Here is a 27,964-nt window from a genome sequence, read left to right as displayed (position 1 = left end):
GAGGTAGGGGAAGTGACGGCAAAAGTGGTAGAGATGAGAACGGCACCTGTACACATGCGCTGCACGACCGCACTGCTGCCCACTGCCGAGAGTTGATTCTACAATAAAATAAAAATAAAAAGAGTAATAATTCCAAAACTCTATCGCTTTTAATATAAAGCTGTAGTGCATGTGTACAAAATTTCAGGCTACAGGTTATTTGATTTTTGACTTTGACCTTCCTGGGTTGACCTTTGACAGTAAACACCCTGAAAGCAGATAGTAGAGGTCATATAGTATATGTATACCACATTTCAGGTCAATAGGTCAAATGGTTTTCTACAGGTGATTTAAACTGACAGCCACAGTAGCATATTATATAAGAAGCGATAAGGAAACAAAACTGCCCAGCTAACTGATTAGGGCGTCATTCAGGCCACAGTCTTGTAATTTTAAATCACAGGCTGTTGCTTTTCCAGCTTGTTACTATCTTGTAGCTGTTACCCAGCTGTTATGGGGCATCATACAGATTTAGTCTTGATGCAAACCCTAAATTACTTAATAACCAAAAAATAAGGTATATAATTAGGCCAAGAGATAAAACTAGATCCTCCACCGGGGCACCTGTAATAGTAATGTAATTCAAATTAAAACAAAAACTACACCATCAGTTCTTTTACATCTATGCATTAAAAATTCTTTGGTAAATTATATAGTATTTAGTACAAAACTTAATTTGTGTCTTCTCATTGAAACCTGGCTTAGTAAATCTGACACTATCCCCTTAGCTGAAGCATCACCGGATGGATACACATTCCTTCACAAATCTGGAGATACAGGATGACAAGATAGCCTTGGAATAATTTACTTTGACAAAATGCAAACTGCTTCTAAAAGTTTAGGCAAATTCATATCTTTTGAGACATTCATTTTAAATATTAAGACAGATTCCAACACAATTGTAGTGCTAGTCTACAGACCAGACTAGGGCCATAGTCATTGTTCATGACTGAATTTGGCAACTTTTTATCTGATTTGTTTATAAATTACAATTGTGTAGTACTGATGGGGCATTTTAATGTACACATTGATATGGAAACTGACACTTTTACCAAATGTTTTACTTAACTGTTAAATTCAGTAGGATTTTGTCACACTGTCAATGGTCCAACTCATAATCATAAACACATTAGTTTTAATTATACATCAATGAGGTCAAATTAAAAATTTAAATACTACTCCATTAAATGAAGTTATTTCACTACTTAATTACGTTTGATTTGGTTCTGCCCTTACCAATACGTTCAAAGTCTAAGACAGGGACAGTGCGACATCTAAATTTTAACTCTGCTTCAAAATTTAAACATATTTTGAACAGGTCAAGCATAATTATGGAAAACAATTTAGATCAGTTAACATAAAGTTTAATATGACTTTGAAGGGCTTTGGACACAGTGGCTCCCTTTAAAATAAAAGTGATCAAAGCATATAGAAACTCACTATGGTTTAATGAGAGCACTCAAGCTCTTAAATTAGTGTTGAGAACTGGAACATAAATAGAGAACAAAGTCTGCAGGTCTTTTAAATTGCATGGACAAGGAGTGTTACAAAATATAAAAAATCTGTCTTTGTAAAGTCCACTCAGATTACTATTATAAAATAATAGATAACAACAATAATTATCCTTGTCTAGTGTTTAGAACAGTGGTTAATTTAACAAAGGAGAACTCAGAACTACAGTGCAAGATAGACAGACATCAGCAATAGACTTTATGAGAAAACTGAAAATATAAGATCCTAGATCTCAGCATCACAGTGCAAACCTCATACTACCTTGGCAAGCCCTGTCTCAACTTGCATTCAACAGAAATATCAATCTTGTAACAGAACAGGAAATCTTAACTTTAATTTCTAAAATGGAACCTACCAACTGTTCCTTAGATCCCGTGGCAACAAAACTAGTAAAAAAGCGTAATGGATGTTCTTGTAGCACCTATTCTTAGCACTGTTAATAGCTTACCATTGCATGGTGCAGTATTTGATGCACTAAACGTGTCAGTTATCAAGCCATTACTTAAAAAAACCTTACATATCACAATTTATTTGAGAATTCCAGTCTGACTTATGCACTGTAATATTTTAGTACAGAAACAGCACTAACGTATTGTACATGACATTCTGATATCCTCTGATTAAGGAAACTGCACTGTAATTATCCTTTTAGATTTAAGTGTAGCGTTTAATACCATTGACCATTTTATTTTATTACACAGGCTGGAAACTGACATTGGGCTTACAGGCAATGTCACTGCCAGCTTCAGTTCTTATTTATCCAATCGATTCCAGTACACACAAAAAGGCGCTGACAGTACTCCATCATTGTAGACAGAAGTGACATACTGTTTGGGGTGCAGCAGGGCTCAGTATAAGGACCTTTACTATTGTCACTTTACTTTCTTCACTGGGATCTATCATTAGAAAACATAACATTAATCTTCACTCATACAAAGATGACACTGAGTTATACCTTTCTTTTAGATCAAATGGTGTTTCTCTAGATGTTGTCCTTAATTAGATGTGCAAGTGAATTAACACTAGAATTACCAGAGCCTACGAAAAAACTCGTAGATCCGGCCCACCTTAAAACCGTTCACACCTCTCTGCCAGCGGAGTTTTCCGAAATGTACTATAAAGGTCATAAAATGAATAATTCCAAATATCATATATACCTATATCTCTGTTTTTTTTTTTTTTTGACATCATGGACCATAAGGCGCATACTAATTCAGCGTGAGCAGGAGCACTCAATAAAACTGAATAAAAAAAAAAAATCAAGTGACGGTGAGATACGAAGAAGGCAGATTCACCAACATTTGTTTGTCAGCTTTTCTTCCTCCAGATCAGAGAATGTCCAGTTCCATTGCCTCAAAACACCACTCACATCTACAGTTATTTCCAGTTTCAAATAAAAACTAACAGTGTCAGATCCCTAGGGTGGTAGTATGTACAGATGGAGCCACGTCAAATAGCCGCGGCCGTGTGAATGGCGTGCGAATGGCGTCTGCTGCCCTATGCACGCCGTGATCCCCCTCCCTCTACTGACAGAAGGCGTGTCAAGATTTCACAGTAAACACGCCCATTCATGCCCTATTTATTCATTTACCTGGTTCCACCACTAGATGGCGCTTTGTTCTCAAGAACACGTTAACACACGCCAGCAATTTAGCTACGCTGAGTTGCAATCACGTGATTTTAACAACCCACCCCCTCCCTCGCTGAACTGACGCTACCATACTGCACTACAGAGATTAAGATGGCGTCTTAATGGACTATTCACGGTAAGTGGTGACTTTATTTATTTATTTATTTTTATAAAATTTGTTTGGGGTAGTTTACAGATTATTTCCCAGGTTAGTTTTTTATTGGCCGTTTTGAAAATCACTGGCAGCACCAGCAGCAGTCAGATGTAACTTTAGATAACTTAATGGTCTGTTTACCAAGTCTGGACTTAACATTACAGCTTACTGTCAGTGTCACAAACTCACAATGTCACTCCTCTTTTAATCAAAAAGATGCTAAATCTTCGAAAATACTATTAATCTCCCTATTACAAAAGCTGCACTACCCGATGAAGAGTGTTTGTGCTCTCTGAAAATACCTTTAGAATCTGACTGAGTGCTGTCTGAATAAATTCAGCATTTGTTTATTCTTTAGGTAAGAGTTAATCTGCAGGTTATTTCTGTGAATATAATGTGATGCAGTTCATGAAGGACACAAGCTGAGGATAGCTGTACAGGAGCTAGCGAGCTAAATGACCATAACCGGGTTTATATTGTACCCACTTTGGCCGTGAGTTTGCACGGTAGCGCGAGCGCTTAGTAAACGAGCTGCATAAAAACACTGAAGTGTTTATCAGTTAAAGAGCGGGGGGAGGTGTGTGTGGGGGGGCTTCAGTACTCGGTAAGTTATAGTTTGGCTTCAGAGATGAACTAATGCTCATATACGGGTGTTATATCGCTTAACTTATTTGTATGAAAAGCGCATTAAGTAAATTCTCGGTTAATTTAATGCAGGCGATAATACAGACAGACCGGGGTTAACGCTAACAAAGTTCAATGGTTAACATTAGCACAGGCAGTTTATTTACATTCCAGAATTCCCCAAAACAGTATTTTACACACTCTGTGGTGTAGGTTTACTAATATCTTTTATTTTTATCACAACTAGATATTCTGCAAAGTTTATTTATCTTTGTCTTCACTAAATTCTCCTGTTGGATTGGGGGGTCAGGATGACGGTTGGCCTTTTGGAGCTCCTGGAGGAGCCTGAACAAGCTGTTTGAGGGAGCTGTAGGAGGGATGACGTCACAGTGCAACAGCTTTAGAATGATATTTGGTCAGGTCTATATTCTGAACATAGAATTGCAAAACGTCTGATACTTTGAGGGGAAACAAAGACTAAAACTGTTCCATCTTTAATAGTTTTTAAATTTGATATTTTAAAATAAAAGAACCAGATAGAGACTGATAAGCAGCTGGTGTTATTCGGGTATTTTAATGACCTTTAAGCAAAAATAAATAAAAGTATTCACATGTTTTGTACAAATTACTGTTTTAACTTTGACTAGTTTTGGAAGAATAAATTTTATTTCTAAAGTCATGTGTGCGTGTTTTAATTGTTGGGGGATGGATTGTTTGGGTATTAAAAAAAAACATTTACTTGAACCAACTACTTACAGTAAATGGGCAAAAAATGGGAGATGCCTTTGTTTTAAATAGTCAAAGAGGGGCTAATAATAATAATAATTATTATTAATATTATTACTGGTCATAGAAACAAATGAAAACAACAGTTAAACACTTGATCATATGTATCTGTGCTAGTTTGTGTTTGTGATTATGTGACCCATAATAATTTTTTCTCAGTACAGTAATCCCTCCTCGATCGCAGGGGTTGCGTTCCAGAACCCCCCACGATAGATGAAAATCCGCGAAGTAGAAACCATATGTTTGTATGGTTATTTTCATATATTTTAAGCCCTTAGACTGTTAACATTATTAGAGCCATCTAGACATGAAATAACACATTTTAGTCAAAAGTTTAAACTGTGCTCCATGACAAGACAGAGATGACAGTTCTTTCTCATAATTAAAAGAGTGCAAATATATCTTCTTCTCTTCAGGATCAGAGAATTTCAGAGAGAGAGAGACATCGCTCGCAAAGAAAAGCAAACAATCAAAAAATCAATACGTGTGCTTTTAAGTTTGCTGCGGCATTTTTTAGAGGAGCGTCAGTATCTTCTAAGCAAATAGCCTCTGTGCAAACAGCCCCTCTGCTCACATCTCCTCCGTCAGGCGCAGAGAACGTCAGAGAGAGAGAAAGAGAGAGCGAGATTAAAGCAAACAATCAAAAAATCAATAAGTGTGTTTTTGGAAGCACCGCGATGAAGCGGCCGGCATTTCTTAGAGGTGCGTTCGTATCCACTAGGCAAACAGCTTCTGTGCAAACAGCACCTCTGCTCACACCCCCTCCGTCAGGCGCAGAGGGTGAGAGAGAGGCAGAGACAAGCAAACAATCGAGCACCGCACGGGAAGCATATCTTATAGCATTGTGGATTTTTAGTTAATATGTAATACATGCTCTGATTGGGTAGCTTCTAAGCCATCCGCCAATAGCGTCCCTTGTATAAAATCAACTGGGCAAACAAACTGAGGAAGCATGTACCATAAATTAAAAGACCCATTGTCCGCAGAAATCCGCGAACCAGCAAAAAATCTGTGATATATATTTAGATATGCTTACATTTAAAATCCGCAATAGAGTGAAGCCGCGAAAGTCGAAGCGCGATATAGCGATATAGGGATTACTGTATAAATAATTTTTTGGGTTTTAAGAACTCCATCAAAAGAGCAAAGACAAACTTAGAAGGAGTGGAAGGTGAGAAACCTCAGTGGAGAATACTGACTATGACATGGTGTGTTTTTTTGGCGGGGGGAGGAGTTCTTTAGACCTGTCTGCGCAAATGTGGTTGTGTTAAAGCCAACGGAGAAATGCAGGAGCGCACACACACACACACACCTCTCATCCACAATGCTTTAACTGTTGTCTTGTAAATCGTTGATTAAACCTATGAACACAGCTGTTCAGCAGTCCTAAACACAAGCGCATGGTCTATTTTTGTCCTTAATTAAAAGACATCAATACATTAATAATTAACACAAAGATAACATTGTTTATTTTGCTGAATAAGGTAATAAGCTATATTTAAAATAAAACAAACCAGGAAGTAAGTGTTTTATACATTAAAGTACTCTGTATAACCAAATGCCCTAACAAACAGCAACAGTGTACACAGTATACAATACTGACAAAGAGTGTGTGTGCTGGTGGGGATTGGAAGGTGAATTATAGATACCTCATTTACAAGACAAAAGACGGTCTGAGGTATGAATGCGCATCTCCGCTTTGCTCTTCGGTGTGTGTGTGTGTGTTTTTTAGGTTACTAGGGGTGCATTCTTAAATTCAGTCTGTCTGAATCTTTATAAACGCCAAGTTGGAAAATCATGTTTGAGAAAATGACAACAACAATTAAAATCTTGATCGTTTGCGTCCGTGCTATTTCGTGCTTAAGTGACCCAAAATATTTTTCTTAGTTTTCTTAGAACTACATTAAAAGACAAACTTTGGAGGAGTGGAATGTGAGAAATCTCAATGGAGAATGTACTGACTTCTCCTTATTACTGACTGTTAGATGGTGCTAAAATGTTTTTTTTCGTCCTGCCGACGCGCAAATGTGTTTGTGTTAAAGCCAGCTCATACAAACCTGACGAATGCCGGAGCGCGCACACACACACACCGGTGGCACTTTAGCGCTTCAACGTTAAACGAAGCCCCGTAAACTTGATCCTGAACAGCCACGGACTGACTTTAACAATAATAGTTGATTGTTTTTATATTTATGTTTTTGTATATATTTTTAAATGTTCAAATGAACGTTTCAGAGTATATAATTTGTTGTGTCATCTGTTTACAGTGTTGGCTGATTTTGTGATTGAGACCCATAGGTTACATTGAAATGTTTTTTATTATTAGTAGTAAGCCAGGCTTTAACCGTGGACAAATCACAATATAAGCCCTCTCTCGCACACGCACACGCAGTCTCTCACTCACTCTTTCTTGCACACACACATACACACACACACACACACAAATATATGAAATCGCGTAAAACTAAATGAAACTATGGAAAAAATATATAAGCAGTGAAAAATACAGTAGTATCCTGTAGGTGATTCCTGTCCTGCGATAAGAGGCGCTAACCCTCTGGAACTGTTTAGTTCTGTTAGTATTGTTTTCAAGTGTAAATGTTTATGGGGATTTAATCTGTCTCTCCTGCCGCATCTATTCACAGTTGTGATAAGTGATTAATGGCCCATTAGATCTTTGATGGGGGAACGTTATGCTGGTTAAATGACTAAAGAAATACTGATCCGTATGGACAGATATTTGTTCCAGATATTATGCGCCATTAATTGATTTGTTATGCCATTTTTTGACTATCAGCGAAAAAAACATCAGCGAAAACATCAAAAATATAACAAAACCAAACCCAAGCAGAAGTTACATTTAAGCTTTACTTTGCAGCTAAATATTATCTACCAGTGTATTGAACGGAAATAGATTAAATACACCATAATGTTAAATACTGTACATAGCCCGCACTTGTATTCCGTACCTACAACGACTGGTATAGATAAATTGCAGATGTTACCATGTCTTTAAGGATTGTTAACCCAGATAGCACACACACGTCGCGGAGACATCTATGCGACGTCATCTTTTTCATCTGGCAAATGTCTGGCAGAGGGCATTTGTTCAAAACGAACGCGATGTTTACCAGATGATACGCTCTTTAGCAGACGTCTCCGCGACCTACCTGTGCTATCTGGGGAGGATGTCGTGAAAAATATTGCAATAAGTAGTTTCATTAATTAATTAATTAAAAATAGCATGAGAATCATGGGTTGTGTATTGAGTGATTTAAATCTGTTTTATTAATCGTTTTTCCCTTTTTTACCACATCATCTATATATGAAACTATGTTAACGTAAGTTATTTTAATTATTGAACTTAGTAACCGGCTGCTTGGACACTGCTGAATATTACAAAACTGCCATGTCCCACAAAACAGTGCATCTTTAATAAGACATGTTTACAATAGAACAAACCAGGACATACGTGTTTGATGTATTTCAGTACTCTTTATTAACTGTGTACAAACATAGCTAAAATGTACAGTTTGTGCGCTGGTGGGGATTTGAAGATTGTTCATTTTCCACTGTGCCCCCCATTGTTTTTTACTATCATTCTCAGTACATTATGAAGTCCGGTGATTAATGTACTGCAGAAGACTTGGGTAACTTTTGTCTCCCAAAATACCTCAATGGCACGAATGAGCTCTTCTTTTGTGCCCGGCTTTGCCTCCTTTCCGATGAAGTCTTTCATGGAGTGCCAGACAAGCTCGAAAGGGTTCAAATCCGGTGACTCTGGCGGAGTCTTCACCCAGTTGATTCCCTCTGCCGCAATGCCGGATGCAGCAGCAGTGTGCTTTGGATCGTTATCCTGGAAGAAGCGATGATGCGATCCAAAATATTTTTGTATATATGGTCCTGCAGCTGCTTTGATGATGGAATTTTCGAAAAACTGTCTGTCCATAATTCTTTCAAAAATTACAATAGGCCCTGCTCCATATCATGCACTCGAAATCATTCCCCAGACATGGACCTTCAATGGATGTTTAGGCCGTGGTTTGGAAGCAAAATGTCCCTTTTTGTGGAAACTCTGTCGGGCATAGTGCACCAGAGCTACTGTTGTTTCGTCTGTAAACAACACATCATTCCATATCTCCCCCGACTCCCTCCACTGAAGAGCTTGATTTAGCCGTGCCTCCTTACTGCGGTCTCTCATCATTGGGCTAAAACGAGTCATTCCAAACGTCCACCCAAGTTTTCTGCGAGCTCGGTGAACACTGGTGAGACTCAGATGAACGCCGAAGACTTTGACAACTTTCTGCTGCACTTGCCGGACGGTCATCTCATCATTAGCCACGGTCATATCATCAATAGCCTTCAGGATATTGCTACAGAAATCAGAGGTAACCATTAGACAAAAGCAAACATAACTTGTTCTACTGTATGAATAACAGTATCACACACTTGTTCAGTTGTTGCTAATTCTTTTTATTACTTACTGGTGTAGTTTCTTTGGATAAGAACGTCGAGGATGTCTCTCCTTGTAGTAATATCGCACAACAGGAAGCGAAACTTTAGTCCCCAATCCTGCAAAATGCTGCTGTATCTGCAGGCCCGCATTTGACGAATTTGTTGTGAGTACAGTTGAGTGATGTGCGGCATTTTCACAGCACAATACAGTAGTTAAAAAGGTGAATAATTGCAGTGGTTGATCAGTGCAAAATGTAATAGTGCACAAATGGGCGTGTTCCAACTAACTCATTCTGGTTGGCTAAAATATTCACAGGTTGCTAACCAATCAGACTCTATTTAGTCAGTATCGCAAGCCAGGATACAAATAAATAGCGCACAATTTTTTGGAAACAATTAAATCGACTCCATAATTCTGCTAAGAATGGAAGCGGTCACTTTTTACAAGACACAGAGACCACAACGTGTTTCAGCTACGGTAAGCAAAAAGTTCCTTTTTTGTGTGCGAGTTCAGATATGTTATTGTGTACAGTATTATGCTTTGGTTTCATAATGTGTGACTAATTCATGTTTCTCTGGACACAGACGCCCTCCTCAGCCACCAAAAAGGGAAAGCAGAGAAAACCTGCAGCATCCACCCCTAGAGGCAAAGTGAGAATGGTGAAAAAGAAAGCAGTAAGTTGAATTGATGTACTGCAAATTACATTAAAATACATTATGAAATATATCATGGGTGTGAGTTTAGATATGTTAAGCTCTAATATTGTGTACAATATTATGCTTTGGTTTCATAATGTATAAATTATAATATATAAAATATATATTTTTGTATAGCATAATTAAATAATAACTTTTTTTCAGGCTAGCGTTCTCTCATCGCCGCCAGCTTCTATGGAATCTTCCAAGAAGCTACTAGGTGCTGAAGTCAGGGACCTCCGAAGTTGAATGACAAAAATGGAACAACAGCTGGTCCAAACCAAGGTAGTGGGGCCGTGTGAGGGGTGTGCAGCCCTAAAGACTCAGCTGGAGGCTGTCACCCAGAGACTGGAACAGCTAGAAAGCGAGAGAACCCCCATTCCTCCGATGTGGCAGCAGCTCACCTCTGCCCCCCCACGCTCCTCTTGTGGACGTCGGCTATTTGGGTCTCCAGACTGACGAGGGCAACGCTGAACTGACCATGTCACCAGCATTTTTAACTTCTACTCCAGCCTGCCATCAAAGCATCAGCTTCAAGAAAAGCACACACCTTCCAGATGTGCCTCTCAGGCCTCTGACTGCTGAAAGGGAGGAGACATTTTACAAAGAGTGTTTCCAGCGAGGAGAGTGTCGCCCAAATGTATATGCAGCCAGTGTCTTCATGGCGCTCTATCCATTTGAGGCCTACCAGAGCTGGGCAAAGCAGGTGAACTGGAGTGGGACAAACGGCAAAGCCAAATTGCCCAAGAATTTAAAAGACAAGGTACACGAGACTGTCATGCAGAGATTTCCAGATCTGACAGCGGACCACTGGTTCCGAGTCAGAAGTAAAATCAACAAAAGACTGACAAGCCCTCGTAAACTTGACCCTGAACAGCCATGGGTTGGCTTTAGCAGTAATTTATGATTGTTTTCATTTTTTTTGTGTATATATTTTGCAAATGTTCGAATAAAACTTGATTTCTAGAATGTCGTGGCATTACACACAGTTTTGAGCATGCCCTCTGCACACTACTTGTGACTTTAGGAAGTAAGTAAATAAATAAAGGTAAATCGTGTCATAAAATGATTTCTTCAAAACGTTGAATGTTATTTATTTGGCACGGACATGTCTGCATGCACTTTTTGTGGCATTACACATGTATTTTTTGAGCATGTTCGTGCCAAATAATTAATGCTGTTCGTTTTTCAAATAATATTGCATTTCTCTCTATGCTGTGGTTTCTATTACACACCTAAAAGAAAGAGACAATATATGTAAAAACATCATCGCACAAATGCAATATTATTTGAAAACAAACAGCGTCCGATCAGCTGTTAAAAGTATGGCATTTCTAAATGTTTGTTTTTGTTCAGTCTGTTTCCCTCAGTCAGACTGTATATTTGTCTCTTATTCAGTGCATGCAACAACTTGCAGGTAGCCAGATGCCGTATGCTACAACATGCTGGCGGTGATCAACGCACATCTTTTAAAAAAAGAACGAGACAAATATATGTGACGTTTTGAAGAATTCATTTTACGACACGATTTACCTTTATTTATTTACTTACTTCCTAATGTCTAAAGTCACAAGTAGTGTGCAGAGGGCATGCGCAAAACTGTGTATAATGCCACGAAAAGTGCCTGCTGACACTTTAGTATGCAAGCAATGGTATGTGCAGTCTTGCTCCGATGTAGAAGGGAGCCGAGTTTACCTCTGTTATAGCGCGTCTATGTGAAAACAGCAGTGTCAGAGGCGGGGGTGGGGTGTGTTTGGGCTGAGATAATAAAACTGACTAAAAAAAAAAAACAAAGATAACCTTTACAAGAATCATAAATTACACCGGCTGTTACAGACTGAAATCAAATGTATGTTTTTATTTCAAAATAGTAAGAGTAAGAGCAGTTTACTTCTCAAAAAGGAGAGGTAAAGGATCGAACTCGCGACCTTCTGAATCCCAGTCGGCAGCTGAGTCAATTGCGCCATGGAGGAAGTCATAGTAATCAATTGTCAAAATCGCGTGTTAAGGCGACTTTTTGTTTCTGCGGTTATATTTTTGAATAAAAGCGCAATTGTTGTGTTTGATTTGTACCTTCTGTGAAAATATTTCTTTTGATATTTGGACTTCAGGCTTCATACATTATATAGTTTATGCCTCCATTTTGTCATCTACTACTAGAATATAAAAAACGTTTCTGTTTTAACAATATGTTTACACAGATTACTGTAGAAACGGAACAGACATGAAATGCGTGTATTCCAAACAACGATCTATTATTTCCACTCTAAAACTCTGCTTCACTCCCAGAAAATCAATCAAGGCATGAGCTGGGAGAAGTTTGTGCACGTTCTAAGTCAGTGGAGGGATGTAATAGCCAGCTACTTGCAGCTTTTCTTTTATCAGCACATTTAGATGACAAAAGACGCTGGTGGAGAGCTGTGAACGATTTTAAGAAGCGATTTAAGGTGGGACGGATTTATGAGTTTTTTCGTAGGCTCTGGTAATTCTAGTGTTAATTTGTTATTGAGACAAATGGGTTTAATTGAAATAATTTATATTGGTAGGAGTAAGCCAGGCTCTAGTCACCTTGGACAAATCACAATATACTGTACTGTAAGCTCTCTCTCTCGAGCCTCTCTCTCGTGCACACACGCGCACGCACACACACATGCACGCACGCACACACACACAAATAACACATGAAATTGTGTAAAACCAAACGAAACTAGATAAAAAATATAAGCAGTAAAAAATCAATAAAAATACACTGGTATAACAAGCACTAACTTTTTTACTATTGTTGCCAAGTGTTTATGGGGATTTAATCTGTCTCTGCTGCCGCATCTATTCGCAGTTGTGATAAGTGATTAATGCCCCATCAGATTTTTTGATGGGGAGGCATTATGCATGATTAAATGACAAAAGAAATACTGACCCATATGGACAGATATTTGTTTCAGGTTGCATGCGCCATTAATTGCCTTTGTTATGCCAATTTTGACTATCAGTGAAAAAACATCAGCGAAAACATCATCAAAAATATAACGAAAACAAACCCAAGCAGAAGTTACATTTTGAGCTTTACTTTGCAGCAAAATATAATTTATCAGTATATTAAATGGAACTAGGTAAAATACACCGTAATGTAAAATACTGTACATAGCCTGCATTTGTATTCCGTACCTACAATGATCGGTATAGATAAATTACAGACGTACCATGTCTTTAAGGATTATTAAGGATGTCTTAAAAATATTTTACTCAATAGTTTTATTAATTCATTATTTAATAATAAATAGCATAATCATCATAGGTTGTGTATTGAGTGATTTAACAAATCTGTTTTATTAATCGGTTTGTTGTTTTTGTTACCACGTCATCTATTTATGAAACTATGTTGACAATACAAGAACTGCCTGTACAGTATATTAAAGATACGGTATAGGGCTTCCTGGACACTGCAGTTAACTGAAGCAGTCAATACTCCATCTGGTGGGATTATACAGCATTGCAACCATCTTTTTAGAAAGCGCATGGGGGTGTTTATGGGGCGGGGCATCGTTAACTGCGTCATCGCGGGGGATCACATGCATGGTCCTGTCATGGTCCTGTCATGCTCCAGGCGGCTGTTTGACGTGACTCCCACTGTATAAAAAAAATGATAACTTTTACAAGTCCTATAAATGTACACTGTCTGTTACAGGTGCAAACCAAGTGTATGTGTGTACTGTATAATATTAACAATAAGAGCAGCTTACTACTGAAAATGGCAAATATAGGTGGCAGTCAGGATTGAACCAGGGACTCTTGATTATAAGTCAGTAAATCTTACCGCTACGCCACGGAAGCTAATGCAGTGCCCTCGAACCTTTTGTGAAAGTGTTTATTTGATCTTTGGACTTCAGGCTTCATAAATTATACAGTTTATGCCTACATTTTGTCATTTACTACTAAAATATGAAAAATGTTTCTGTTTTAAATATGTGTTTACACAGATTATTGTAGAAACGGAAGACACATGAAATGCATGTGTTTCATATAACAATTATTTCCATTCTAAAACTCCAGAACTTTACTCCCAGATAATCAATCAAGGCATGAGCTGGGAGAACTCTGTGAACATTCTGCAGCGGTGAGAGGATTGAATAGTAGGCTGCTTGTCTTTATCGGCACATTTACAGGACAAAAGACGCTGGCGGAGAGGTGTGAATGGATTTAAGGTGGGCTGGATCTATGAGTTTTTTCGTAGGCTCTGGTAATTCTAGTGTTAAAGGAGTGGATTGATGAGAAATACTTGTCTTTTGAGCACAAATAAAACAGAATAGTTAATTTAAAGCACACATTACAAAACTGTACGAAATGTTTTTCCATCTTAAAAATGTTGGAAAATTAAGGCATTTCTAAATATGCAGGATACTGAGAAATTATTTCATGCATTTATTTCTAGTACCATTGACTACTACAATGTGTTCACTGGCTGTTCAAATGATGCTATATACAGATCTCAGTTAATTCAAAATGTTGTTGAAAAATTATTAGAAAAACAGGAAAATATGAATATAGTTCATGTCCTTACACTGCTCCCAATTAAGTTCATGGTAGATTTCAAAATCCTTGGGGGACCAAAGCTGTAGAATGGTCTACTTGTTACTACAGAACAATCTAAACAAGGAAATGCCATTCAGCAGAACAAAGCTTGCCAGTCCTATCTACTTCATTATTCTAAAAAAATCATCAAGTCTAGTTTTAAAAATGCCTACAGTACTACTATCTACCACATTATTGGTAGCTTATTCCGAGTTACTACGGCTCTCTGTGTAAAGAAAATCGAAAAGAAAAACGTTTATGCAAAATTTACCTTGATAAACCCATTTAAACTTGATCCACTACACTAATTCCGTTCATAATTTTAACCATGTCAATCATGTCTCCTCTTAATTTTCTTTTCTTTAAACTGAAAAGTTTTGACTCTTTTAATTTTTCGCCCCGTCGCCCTGGAATCAGCCTAGTTGCTCTTCTCTGGAATTTTTCTACCACTGCTATGTCCTTTTTGTAGTCTGGAGATTAAAGCTTTACAGAGTACTCCAGATGAGGCCTCCCAGTGCATTATAAAGTTTCATGATAACCTCCTTGCACTTGTACTCTACACAATGTGCTATATAACCTACCATTCTGTTAACCTTATAAATGACTTCTGAACACTGCCTGTAAGTTGATAGTGTCAAGTCCATATGACTCCTAAACCCTGATAGTGTTGAGTTAACTATGACTCCTAAATCCTTCTCATATGATGTACTTTTGAATTTCAGACCTCCCACTGTGTATTCAAATATAATACTTTACTTCATACATGTAATTATTTACATTTACTAACATTAAATTTCATCTGTCACAAATCTGTCCAAGCCTGTATGCTGTCCAAGTACCTTTGTAATGATTCTTGATTACCTGCCATTCCACCTATCCTGGTATCATCTGCAAACTTAACCAGCATGTTACTTGTATTCCTGACCAAATGATTTATATATATTAAAAAAGCAGTGGCCCTACCTAGCACTAACCCCTGTGGAACACAACTCTAAACCTCATCCAATTCTGATAAGGTTCCTCGCACCATCACCCTCTGCATCCTGTGTCTGAGCCAATTTTGTACCTATCTACAAACATCTCCCTGAAGTTCCACTTCTTTTAGTTTGATGCCCAACCTTTCATGTGGTACCTACCAAATGCTTTTTAAAAGTCAGGATAAATAATATCATATGCTCCATTTTGATCATATCCTTTCATTCATAGAATTCCAGTATGTTGCTAAAACATGACATCCCTTTTCTGAATTCATGCTGACTGTTTAGTAAAACTCCTGTTCTTGGTATCTGCTGCCCAATCTTACCCTTAATATTACTTCTACTAATTTTCTAGTGATGCACATTAAGCTTACTGGCCTATAGTTGCTTGGATCTGACCCATTACCTTTTTTTATATAATGGAATAATATTTGCCATTTTACAGCCTGTGGGAATTTCTTCAGTGCGCAGTGATGTCCTACAAAATGTGCCTATATGTCGGCATTGTCAGGCCATGAAGGTGTCCCTTCATTCTCAGCATTTAAATCCAGGATTAAGACTCGCTACTTCAGTTTACCATACCCTGAGTAGAGTTGCTGATTAGCTGTACATACTGCATCTCTGTGGTTAGTCGTTAGTACTAAAATATAATATATTTATAAACTGTTACAAATGCTTGCCTATTCTGTTTCTCTTCTGTGTAGTCACATGTGGCACTTGATGCCACTGCCCTACTGTCAAGTTGTTTGCCTGCATATAGAAAAGTAATCTCTGATAAAGGAGCACTGGAATCATCAAGTAGAAGGTTGTTTTCATCAAATTGGTTGGCCCTGCACTGACTCAGCTGTGGAATGCCAGTGGGGGGGAGGGGTTGTGGCTCGTTAGCCGATGTCTCTAGGACTCTGAACAAATCTGTGACTTCATATGTGATATTTCTGTATTTAGTGAGTGTTATAATCTATTCTTGCATTTTGGCTTGTCCTTTGTGCTATTGTATTTTATTCCTGAGGTGGCAATAATAGAGTGGCCATCTAGTTCTATGAAGAGGATTACTTGTATTCTGTTTTGTGTATTATATGTGCCCCATATTTTGACACCGATTGGGAAAGTGGTATCTCTGAATTGGTTTTCCACGATTTCTTCCATTTTTTTTCCCCTACAAAGGTTTTCTTTTATGTTTTTCTTGTCCTCTTAGGGAGTGAAGGCTAGGGGGCTGTCAAAAAATAGGGCCTGGTAAAGCCCATTGAAATAATTCTTGTATGACTTTGGGCTAAAAAAGCAATAAACTGTTGTCGTTATTGCTGTTGAACACACAGTGTATTTTTACAGGTGTGGGCATTAGGGATGGTAGTGCAAATTAAATCTCAGACTTGTCAAAGCAAAGGAGAAAAGATGTCTGTATTTTCATGCAATGAAGGTGTTTGGTTATGTGGTTCACCTAAAAAGGTAAGTGCATGTAGTGTTTAAAGCCATAATCCATACGTATGTTACTGTGGAAATTGTGTGCGGGCTATTCAATTTTGAGTGCTGGGATACATAGTTGTGAGCGCTGAAATACCTTTAATATCTGGTCACTGAGTGTGGAGGGTGAGTCTTGCCTGAGTTTTGAGAGGCAGGACAATGCAACAGTTGATTGAGTGAGGTTCTCTTCTTGGAGTGTCAAGTATTGTGGCACTTTAACGTTTGAATGAGAAGCTATACTGGCTGGAGCCATGATCATGCGGTGAAAGTGAAATTTGTAACTTCTGGAAGCTGCATGATGTCCATTCGTGTTTGTAGTTTTTCTTTTTTTTCAAAATGACTTGTACTTGTAAAGGCTTAGGCCAAAGGGTTATTTGTATTAATGAAATCCTGTACTTCTGTAAAGAAAGGAGAATGGAGAGATGTGTGCATTTTCAGGCTATAAAAGTGTTTACTTATCGGCATTGGAACAGTTACATACATGATACGTTATTAGGTTGTCAATTTTCTGTGTGTGGAGTTTCTTTTTGTTTTCATCCCCAACTCATCTAATCATATACTATATGTACTTCATGAATGAAAAACATATGGAGCTATCGATACTTTGAAACATTTATAAAGATTGTATTTTTGTACTTCCTGTGCAAGGTAAGAATGAGCTTTCGATATGGTATGTGAAGTAGCATCTCACAGTATTATGTGCCTGATACCGAGCTAAGGTTGAGAATTGCATTGTTTTCATGGTCAAACAGTATGTATGACATATTGTAGCAAGTGGAGTGTACGTTTGTGCAGGTAGCAGTTTTTTGCACCTGCATTCTGTGTCCTGCAGTAAATGAGCATGTCAATGGTGTGTAGAATGTGCTTGATAGCTTGAGTTTATAGACGGATGCAGCCTTTAATAATGGTCATTATGTCCTCTACCTGCAGTATTATGTTGTGTTACATGCTTGGATAGCAACAATGACTAGCAGGTGATATAATCATTTAATTTCTTTACTGTGCAGGTTTAAAGGCATTATTCAAAAGATTTCAGAAGCCATTAAGAAGGCTAACATAATGTTAAATTATATAGCAAATGTGTAGAGTACAAGTCTAAGGAGGTTATTCTCAAGCCTTATAATGCACTGAATAGATTTCATCTAGAGTACTAAGTTCAGTTTATGGTTTCCAGGCTACACAAAGACAGAGAAGCACTAGAAAAAATCCAAAGAAGAGTAACTAGGTTGATTCCAAGAATCCGGGACTTGTAGGGGATGAGTTATTAGGAAAAAGTAATGGAGTTAGGCCTTGTCAATTTCAGCAAAAGATGTTTAAGTTTAGAAATGATTGACATGTTTAAAATTATGAAGGGAATTAGTACAGTGGATTGAAACTGATAGTTCATTAAGAACAAGGTGACACAGTTGAAAATTTGTTAAGGGTAAATTTCGCAAAAACATTAGGATGTTTTTCTTTACACAGAGAACCATAGATATTTGGAATAAGTTACCAAGTAGTGTGGTAGACTTTCAAAGCTAGCCTTTAGACACTTCCTATAGCCTTTGATGAGTGTCTGGATTCTGGATGGAGGCATTTTTGACCATTCTTCCATACCAAATCTCTCCAGTTTAGTTAAATTTGATGGCTGCCGAGCATGGAAAGCCTGCTTCAAATCATCCCATAGATTTTCAATGATATTCAAGTCAGGGGAATGTGATGGCCATTCCAGAACATTGTACTTCTCACTCTGCATGAATGCCTTTGTAGATTTCGAACTGTGTTTTGGGTCATTGTCTTGTTGGAATATCCAACCCCTGTGTAACTTCAACTTTGTGACTGATGCTTAAACATTATCCTGAAGAATTTGTTGATATTAGGTTGAATTGATCCGACCCTCGACTTTAAAAAGGGCCCCAGTCCTTGAACTAGCCACACAGACCCACAGCATGATGGAACCTCCACCAAATTTGATAGGAGGTACCTGGTGTTTTTCTTGGAATGCAATGTTCTTCTTCCGCCACACAATGCATTTTTTGTTATGACCAAATAACTCAATTTTTGGCTCATCAGTCCAAAGCACTTTTTTTCCAAAATTAATCTGGCTTGTCTAAATGGGCATTTGCATACAACAAGCGACTCTGCTTGTGGTGTGAGAGCAGAAAGGACTTCATTCTCATCACGCCGCCATACAGATGTTCTTTGTGCAAATTGCACTGAATTGTAGAACAATGTACATTTGGAGCAAGATGTTCTTGCAGATCTTTGGAGGTGATCTGTGGGTTGTCTGTAACCATTCTAACAATCCTGCACATATACTGCTCCTGTATTTTTCTTGGCTTGCCAGACCTGGGTTTAACAGCAACTGTGATTACATTCCTTACAGTTGAAACTGACAGTTTTAACCTCTGACATAGCTTTTGTAGCCTTCCCCTAAACCATGATAATGAACAATCTTTGTTTTCAGATATTTTGAGAGTGGCTTTGAGGATCCCATACTGTCACTCTTCAGAGGAGAGTCATAAAGGAAGCACAACTTGCAACTGACCATCTTAAATACCTTTTCTCATGATTGGACAGACCTGTCTATGAAGTTCAAGGCTTAACAAGATAATCCAACCAATTTGGTGATGCAAGTAATCAGTATTGAGCATTTACATGCATTCAAATCAGCAAAATTACAAGGGTACCCACATTTCTGCACAGCCAATTTTTCACATTTGATTTAATTTCATACAACTAAATACTGCTTCACTAAAAATCATTGTTCGGAAAACACCCCAGTACTCAGATGTTCCTAGGAAATGAAAGACATACCACTGTTATCTTTTTTGTTGAAAGCAAATTATTATGCAGGCTGAGGGGGGTTCCCAATTTTTTTCATAAGACTGTAAGAACAACACAGCTGCACAGGAAGCTCTGAAGTCTACTTTGAATTTACGCTGTAGGACGAGAAATACTTATTCAGGGTAAATAACATTTGATGTTATAAAGCTATAAAAGAGACATAGGAGCACTAGAAAAAAGGCCACTGAAAAGCGAACAGGCTGATTCCAGGACTGCAGAGAATAAGTTATGAGGAAAGACTAAAGGAGTTGAAACTTTTCAGTTTAAGCGAACAGGACATAGGAAGTCACATGACTGAAGTGTTAAAATTATGAAAGGAATTAGTGTAGTAAATTGAGACTGATGCTTTAAAATAAGTTCAAGAAGAACACAGGAACACAGCTGAAAACTTGCTAAGAATAAATTTCACATAAAGATTAATATGTTTTTCCTCACACAGGGAACTATAGGCATATGAAATAAATTAAGTAGTGTGGTGGATAGTAGGACTACAGGGACACTTAAACGTAAAATTAAAACTAGAATCATAGTATAAATTATGTTTAACTATAATCAAAGTCCCAGTAAAAAGTGTGGATATCTTAGTGCACTTCTTCCAATGTCTTTCCAAAACCTACAGATGACTGAGATAGCATTTGGAAACACTTTGACAAAAGATAAAAAAGTCACTACCAAAATTCCATTTACCACAATTTGTTAAATGTAAAGAAAGTGTAAATATCAACACTACTATTGCACTTTTATTGACAAACACATCTAAAACACATTACAAAAAAAACCAAAATAATAATAAAAACAAAACTTACTTCAGAAGACCAAAGATAAAGGCATTAAAGCGCATGGTGTGACTGGTCAGTTCTGAGTACTGGCTGATCTTACCATACAGACTATACAGAAGTTTGGTTGAGGGACCTGTCAAAGGAAATGATTAATATACCAGATTAAAAACGGTACTAGGTAATATAAAAGACTGACAATAAAGAAATACCTATCTTTATATAGAACCAAATACACAGAGGAGTATAAAGTGCATCTGGAAAGTATTCACAGCTCTTCACTTTTTCCACATTTTGTTATGTTACAGGTTTTCCCAGGAAGAGGTAGTAGTAGTATTGTCATGTGTACAGAATATTGTGAAATTCTGACTCATGCGTTAGTCTAACAAGCAATATAATTGATGTCATAATAAATATGAATGCATCAAAATAAAAATGTTAGCACACTCATTCCTTTCTTGTGAGACATTCGATGTGCATGTATTTGTCTAGTGAACTACACCGATGAGCATACAGTGCATCTGAAAAGTATTCACAGCGCATCACTTTTTCCACATTTTGTTATGTTACAGCCTTATTCCAAAATGGATTAAATTCATTTTTTCCACAGAATTCTACACACAACACACCATAATGACAACGTGAAAAAAGTTTACTTGAGATTTTTGCAAATTTGTTAAAAATAAAAAAATTGAGAAAGCACATGTACTGTACATAAGTATTCACAGCCTTTGCCATGAAGCTCAAAATTGAGCTCAGTTACATCCTGTTTCCCCTGATCATCCTTGAGATGTTTCTGCAGCTTAATTGGAGTCCATCTGTGGTAAATTCAGTTGATTTGACATGATTTGGAAAGGCACGCACCTGTCTATATACGGTCCCACAGTTGACAGTTCATGTCAAAGCACAAACCAAGCATGAAGTCAAAGGAATTGTCTGCAGACCTCCAAGACAGGATTGTCTCGAGGCACAAATCTAGGGAAGGTTACAGAAAAATATCTGCTGCTTTGAAGGTCTCAATGAGCACAGTGGCCTCCATCATCCGTAAGTTGAAGAAGTTCAAAACCACCAGGACAATTCCTAGAGCTGGCCAGCAATCTAAACTGAGCTATCGGGGGAGAAGGGCCTTAGTCAGGGAGGTGACCAAGAACCCGATGGTCACTCTGTCAGAGCTCCAGAGGTCCTCTGTGGAGAGAGGAGAAACTTCCAGAATGACAACCATCTCTGCAGCAATCCACCAATCAGGCCTGTATGGTAGAGTGGCCAGACGAAAACCACTCCTTAGTAAAAGGCACATGGCAGCCCGCCTGGAGTTTGCCAAAAGGCACCTGAAGGACTCTCAGACCATAAGAAACAATTTCTCCTGTCTGATGAGACAAAGATTGAACTCTTTGGTGTGAATGCCAAGCGTCACTTTTGGAGGAAACCAGGCACCGCTCATCACCAGGCCAATACCATCCCTACAGTGAAGCATGGTGGTGGCAGCATCATGCTGTGGGGATATTTTTCAGCGGCAGGAACTGGGAGACTAGTCAGGATAAAGGGAAAGATGACTGCAGCAATTTACAGAGACATCCTGGATAAAAAACCTGCTCCAGAGAGCTCTTGACCTCAGACTGGGGCGACGGTTCATCTTTCAGCAGGACAACAACCCTAAGCACACAGCCAAGATATCAAAGGAGTGGCCTCAGGACAACTCTGTGAATGTCCTTGAGAGGCCCAGCCAGAGCCTAGACTTGAATCCAATTAAACATCTCTGGAGAGATCTTAAAATGGCTGTGCACCGACGCTTCCCATCCAACCTGATGGAGCTTGAGAGGTGCTGCAAAGAGGAATGGGAGAAACTGGCCAAGGATAGGTGTGCCAAGCTTGTGGCATCATATTCAAAAAGACTTGAGGCTGTAATTGCTGCCAAAGGTGCATCGACAAAGTATTGAGCAAAGGCTGTGAATACTTATGTACATGTGATTTCTTAGTTTTTTTTATTTTTCATAAGTTTGCAAAAACCTCAAGGAAACTTTTTTCATGTTGTCATTATGGGGTGTTGTGTGTAGAATACAGAGGATAAAAATGAATTTAATCCATTTTGGAATAAGGCTGTAACATAACAAAATGTGGAAAAAGTGATGCGCTGTAAATACTTTCCGGATGCACTGTATATATATAAACCAGATAAACACGTAAATGATTAAAACCTTGCCATGAGCAGCTCTTAATAAAAGAAACAATGTAATACTGGACATAAAATACATGGGCTTAAACTGTTTCATGCCAGTATTGATAGTTTACCATAGAAAATACAAATTTTACTTATAATTACAGAATAAAAGCTCACAGCTAGAAAATAAATAACAGAGACATTAGGTTTGAATTCAACAAATGGCCCCTGCATGGTCAAATTAAAATTTTGCACATTTTAAAGTATATGAGCTTTTTTCTTTCAATGTTGAAATTCCTTTTGCAAACTCCATTTTTTTACTACCTTTGGTTATAAAAACACAACAACGTGCTTGGAGTCATTTTTTTATATTTTTATTTTTACATATTTATTTTATCTATACATATGTATGGATACTATTTTTACATAAAAAATTAACTGTTACTTGCCTCCATTCATAAGATAACCATTCCAAAAGCATTCATGTTTTTGTAAAAAGTGAAGAAAACAGCTCATATCTCAAAATGTTTTTGGATTGTAGGTGTATTTTATATGCTAAATTCAATCAAAATGTTGATGCAGAAACTTTTTTGAAAATTTGCTGAAATAAAATGTAGAATAAAACCTAGAATACCTCTGTCATTGCAGACATAATGAAAATAGTTACCTAAAATGTAACATATTAGAATTTATTTATGATGTACCTGTTTATTTATAGTATAAACATAAAATAAATTGCTAAACTGTAACTGAGAAATGTCAGGTTGGTTACTTGCTTCAAGTAAAATGATAAATATGATTTTCATTTATCTTATTTTCATCTACCCTTTAAAAACCCAAGAGAAAGCAAATCTGCTTTGCAGCTTCATTATTTAATTTTCTGCATTGCAAAAAACAAAGATTGGTACCAAGCTGTGTAGATGCTTCCACAACACTCCAGGGAACATTACGTCGCTGACCAATAATCACATCAAGGATGAAAGGCTTCAAACCATCACTGAGCACAGCATGGATGGCTGGGCATAGGTATTTCAATATAAGGTGACCCACATTAGGGCTCACAGAGCTGTTTCCAAGTTTGGCCTGCAAAATACAAAGAAAATACCTTAGTAACTCCAGAAAAACTCCACTACTGCATTTCCTTAAAGCCCCTTTATATTACACAATTCTTCCAGTGATTTTTAGTCACATATTTAATATACATTATCTTAGAGCACTGCAGACAGTTGTGGTATGTTCAGTGTCCTCCAGTTATACAGTCTAACATTCCGAGGGTTTCGGTAAAATTTAATCAGCAGCTAGATCAAAAGATCAAACAGGTCCTATTTTATCCTAAAGGGGTGGAATCTGTGTGTGCAAGACTTGAAGACTCTCAACCAGAAGTACTATATATATAATGCAGCTATGAGGAATAAATAATGCAAGTGTTTGAATGTCACAAAAAGAAGACAGGCTCGTCTGTTTGATGTCTCATGTTATGCATCCTATGACAGAATGGAAAATAAAATTAACTGAGCCTGATTGTGGCTGATCTCGCTATACTTGGAAAACAGTTGTAAAACACCAGCTTTGTCAGATGCCCAGAATAAATGCTGTAAACCCAAATTATTTTTAAAGAGAACATAGCACATTCAACTAACTTTCTTCATTTCATACCTTAGTAGGACAGAGAAAAGGTGCTACTCTTTTACGTTGACTTTGATTTACACAACTTTAACTGCTGTGGACTATGGCCGGCCATTCATCCTGGCCAATACCCAAAGGCCGCCAGAGGGAGCTCTCCCTGCGACACAGAGATGCCCCAAATTCCAGCAGGGCACCACGGACTATGGAGTTTTCCTGTACAGCCCTGCTGGATAACGTCGGGGCCACCAGGGATCGCTGCAGGGAGGCCCAGGGACTGTTATTTACCCTATAACCCGGAAGTACATTTTAGTTACAGCGAAAGGGGAAATGACGTACTTCTGGGATGAGGAAGAGGAGTTTTGATCTGACCCGGAAGTGCTAGGAAGTCACGTGGACTGAGGGTTCAGAAGCACTTCCGGGTCATGGACTATAAAAGACTGTGAGAAATCCCAGACGGACGAGCTGAGTTGGGTGGCAGGGGACAATGCGTCTGGGAGAGTGGAGTATTGTGCATTGATTTATGAATATAGTGGAGTGGAGGGTGCTTTGTGCACTTAATTATTGTAATAAAACAAAATACGGACTTTTATCTGGTGTCTGGCGTCTGGTCCGTGGGTTCAAGGGGACGATAGCGCCCCCTATCTGCCACACTGCAATAAATTGTGTAAATATAAAACAAAATTCTAGTAGTGAATGGCAGTTGAAATAAGAAAAATAATTTCCAAATCCACAAATCTACTACTTGGCACTCAGTAAATAATCCACTGGTAAACTTACAATATAAAAACCGGTAGGATACAGTTCAGTCTTTGATTCCAATCTCCAGGTTATCTGGAGGTTTTGATTTGAACTCATACCTTCCATTCCATTATCTAACAGTCAAAAAAGGTAGACAGGACAAACCTTTACACTAGGGTCTCGACTATTTCCAAAGTGAGCAACAATCAGATCCACTGCAGTGTTCATGGCCTTGACAAGCTCTGAAGAGCAAAAGAAACACAAAAAAACGAAGTACAGTAGGTCACTGAATGTGAATGAATGATGCCTCTCCCCAACAGTTTTACCATAATCATTAGCAAAACCTTGTAGATCACTAACTCCACATGTCATTAATAAGAACAGATTTTAACTGATGAGAGTACGTTGTGGAAACCCAGGGGTGCTCCAGCTGCCCCAATCTCAACATAAACAGGCAGCGACAAGAGTTCAGCACTGGACCAGAGCCTATGAGAAAACACGTAAATCTGGCCCACCTTAAATTCGTTCACACCTCTCCGTTAGCGTCTTTTGTCCTGTAAATGTGCCGATTAAGACAAGCAGCAAGCAGCCTGCTATTCCATACCCACCATTGCAGAACGTTCACAAAGTTCTCCCAGTTCTTACCTTGTTTGATTACCTGAGAGTGAACTGCTGGAGTTCTAGAGTGGAAATAATAGATCATTATTTGGAACAAATGCATTTCATGTGTGTTCCGTTTTTACAGTAATTTGTGTAAACACATTGTTGAAACAGAAACTTTTTCATATTTTAGTAATAGATGTTACAAAATGTAGGCATGAACTATAGAATGTGTGAAGCCTGTGAAGCCTGAAGTCCAAAGATCAAATAAACACTTTCACAAAAGGTTCAAGAATGATACAACAGCTTCTGTGGTGTAGCAGTAAGATTTGCTGACTTGTAATCAAGAGTCTACGGTTCGATCCCCACTGCCTCCTATATTTGCCATTTTCAGTAGTGAGCTGCTCTTATTGTTAATATTATACAGTACACACATACATTTGGTTTAGGTCTGTAACAGGCCGTGTACATTTATAGTACTGTACTTGCAAAAGTTACCTTTTTTGTTTTCACTTCACTTCACGATCACGATACATACTACCGCCCTAGGGATCTGACGCTGTTGATTTTTATTTGAAACTGGGAGTAACTGTAGATGTGAGTGGTGTTTTGAGGCAATGGAACTGGACATTCTCTGATCTGTATGGATAAAAGCTGACACACAAATGCTGGTGAATCTGCCTTTTTCGTATCTTACTGTCACTTTATTTTTTTTTAATTCAGTTTAATTGAGTGTTTCTGCTCACGCACAATTATTATGCACCTTATGGTTTATGATGTCCAAAAAAAACAAAAAAAACAGAGACGTAGGTATATATGATATTTGGAATTATTCATTTTATGACCTTTTATCAGGTCAGTTCAGTGCTATATACAATCATCAAATTCAAATGTTAACTGTTCTCACACACGCAAGGACAGTCCTTCCTCTCTATGCTGTGGTTTCTATTACAAACCTGAAAGAGACAATATATGTGACATTTTGAAGAAATCATTTTAGGACCTGAATAGTACCAATCAGAAAACATCATCGCACTAATTTTATTTGAAAATGAACAGCGTCAGATCAGGTGTGAATTTACGCTGGCGCTGTTACGTAGAGTCAGGTCAGGGGCCTCATGTATAACGCAGTGCGTAGAACTCACACTATAACATGGTGTAAGCACAAAAGTGGGAATGTGCGTACGCATAGAAAAATCCAGATGCAGGAATCTGTGCGCACGCAAACTTCAACGTTCTTCCGCTACATAAATCCCGATCAGCGTGAAAAGTAACGTTCGTGCACGCGCCTGCTGTCCCGCCCCAACTCCTCCCAGTTACACCTCTTTGAATACGCAAATAAATATAAATAGCCCTTAAGCTCAGCCTTCTGTGAAAAGACAATGGGAAAAGTTCAGGGGGAAAATATAAGAATTTCAGCGAATACCTCGAAATTTCCACTTTAATCACATAGTTTATTTTGTCATTAAAGTAGAACATAAACTTTATCTTAAAATCGTTTAATTTACTAGATTCTCAAATCCCATCGTAACTAAAGTTTCACGTTAAATGCTTTGTTTTGTATTTGATCTTCTATGTGCTCTATGTGTGTGTATCACTACGTGCTTCTTAAACCGGCTTTCTCTTTATCCGACAGGACACAGAATCCATTACATTCATAATATTACAGCTCTCTGAATAATTAAAATACTGAGATGTATATGTGATATCTTTTTCATGATGATAGGAGTTAAAGCATGCTATTAAACATGGAAACACAGTGGCGCAGTGATTGTGCGCGACCTTCAATTAAATTATTGCAGCAGTACTGTCTCTTTCAAACGTACTAACCTCCAATTCCTGTCCTTAGTTTTCTTTCTCTAAATACCCAATCGCCACACAATCAGCTCTGTAAAAGACATTAATCCATCTGTAAGCATACGACAATTCTTCAAAACTTTTAAGGAACATTGAAATATCTTCGTAGTACGTGTTTAATTATTCTCTCCATCTGTCCTTCCAGTGTCGCGCCAGCCCAGCAAGATAACAGCACGAGGTTGGATCAATCCGTGAACTAGCTAGCTCTGCAGCACCGTGTCCTCACATGTTTCATTATTAACAATACAGATTACTTAAATGAAGTTAAAGCTTTATCTGTATAATAAAATCAACATATTTTGCTTCATTTTATCTTAAAAACTAGCAAAATACCAAGCTTCAGCGAGAAGTAGTGTGTTAAAGAAGCAATGAAAAAGAAAAGGAAACATTTTGAAAATAACGTAACATGATTGTCAATGTAATTGTTTTGTCACTGTTGTGAGTGATGAGTGTTGCTGTCATATATATATATATATATAT

General features: G+C 37.9%; 1 protein-coding gene across 2 annotated transcripts in view; it reads right to left on the bottom strand.

The window, feature by feature from the left end:
- rusc2 (RUN and SH3 domain containing 2) overlaps nucleotides 1-27,964 on the bottom strand; it is a 347,767-nt gene that overhangs the window by 84,612 nt on the left and 235,191 nt on the right. For both annotated transcript variants that reach the window (XM_039759148.1, XM_039759149.1), the window contains 3 exons: nucleotides 25,193-25,269; nucleotides 23,572-23,746; nucleotides 20,536-20,641 (listed from right to left, as the gene is read on the bottom strand). In XM_039759148.1, the coding sequence (XP_039615082.1) occupies nucleotides 20,536-20,641; nucleotides 23,572-23,746; nucleotides 25,193-25,269 (358 nt within the window). The remainder of the gene's footprint in view (nucleotides 1-20,535; nucleotides 20,642-23,571; nucleotides 23,747-25,192; nucleotides 25,270-27,964) is intronic.

The sequence above is a fragment of the Polypterus senegalus genome, chromosome 7 (genome assembly GCF_016835505.1).
Source record: "Polypterus senegalus isolate Bchr_013 chromosome 7, ASM1683550v1, whole genome shotgun sequence".
NCBI lineage: Eukaryota > Metazoa > Chordata > Cladistia > Polypteriformes > Polypteridae > Polypterus > Polypterus senegalus.
This window is presented reverse-complemented; position numbering and strand designations above follow the sequence as displayed.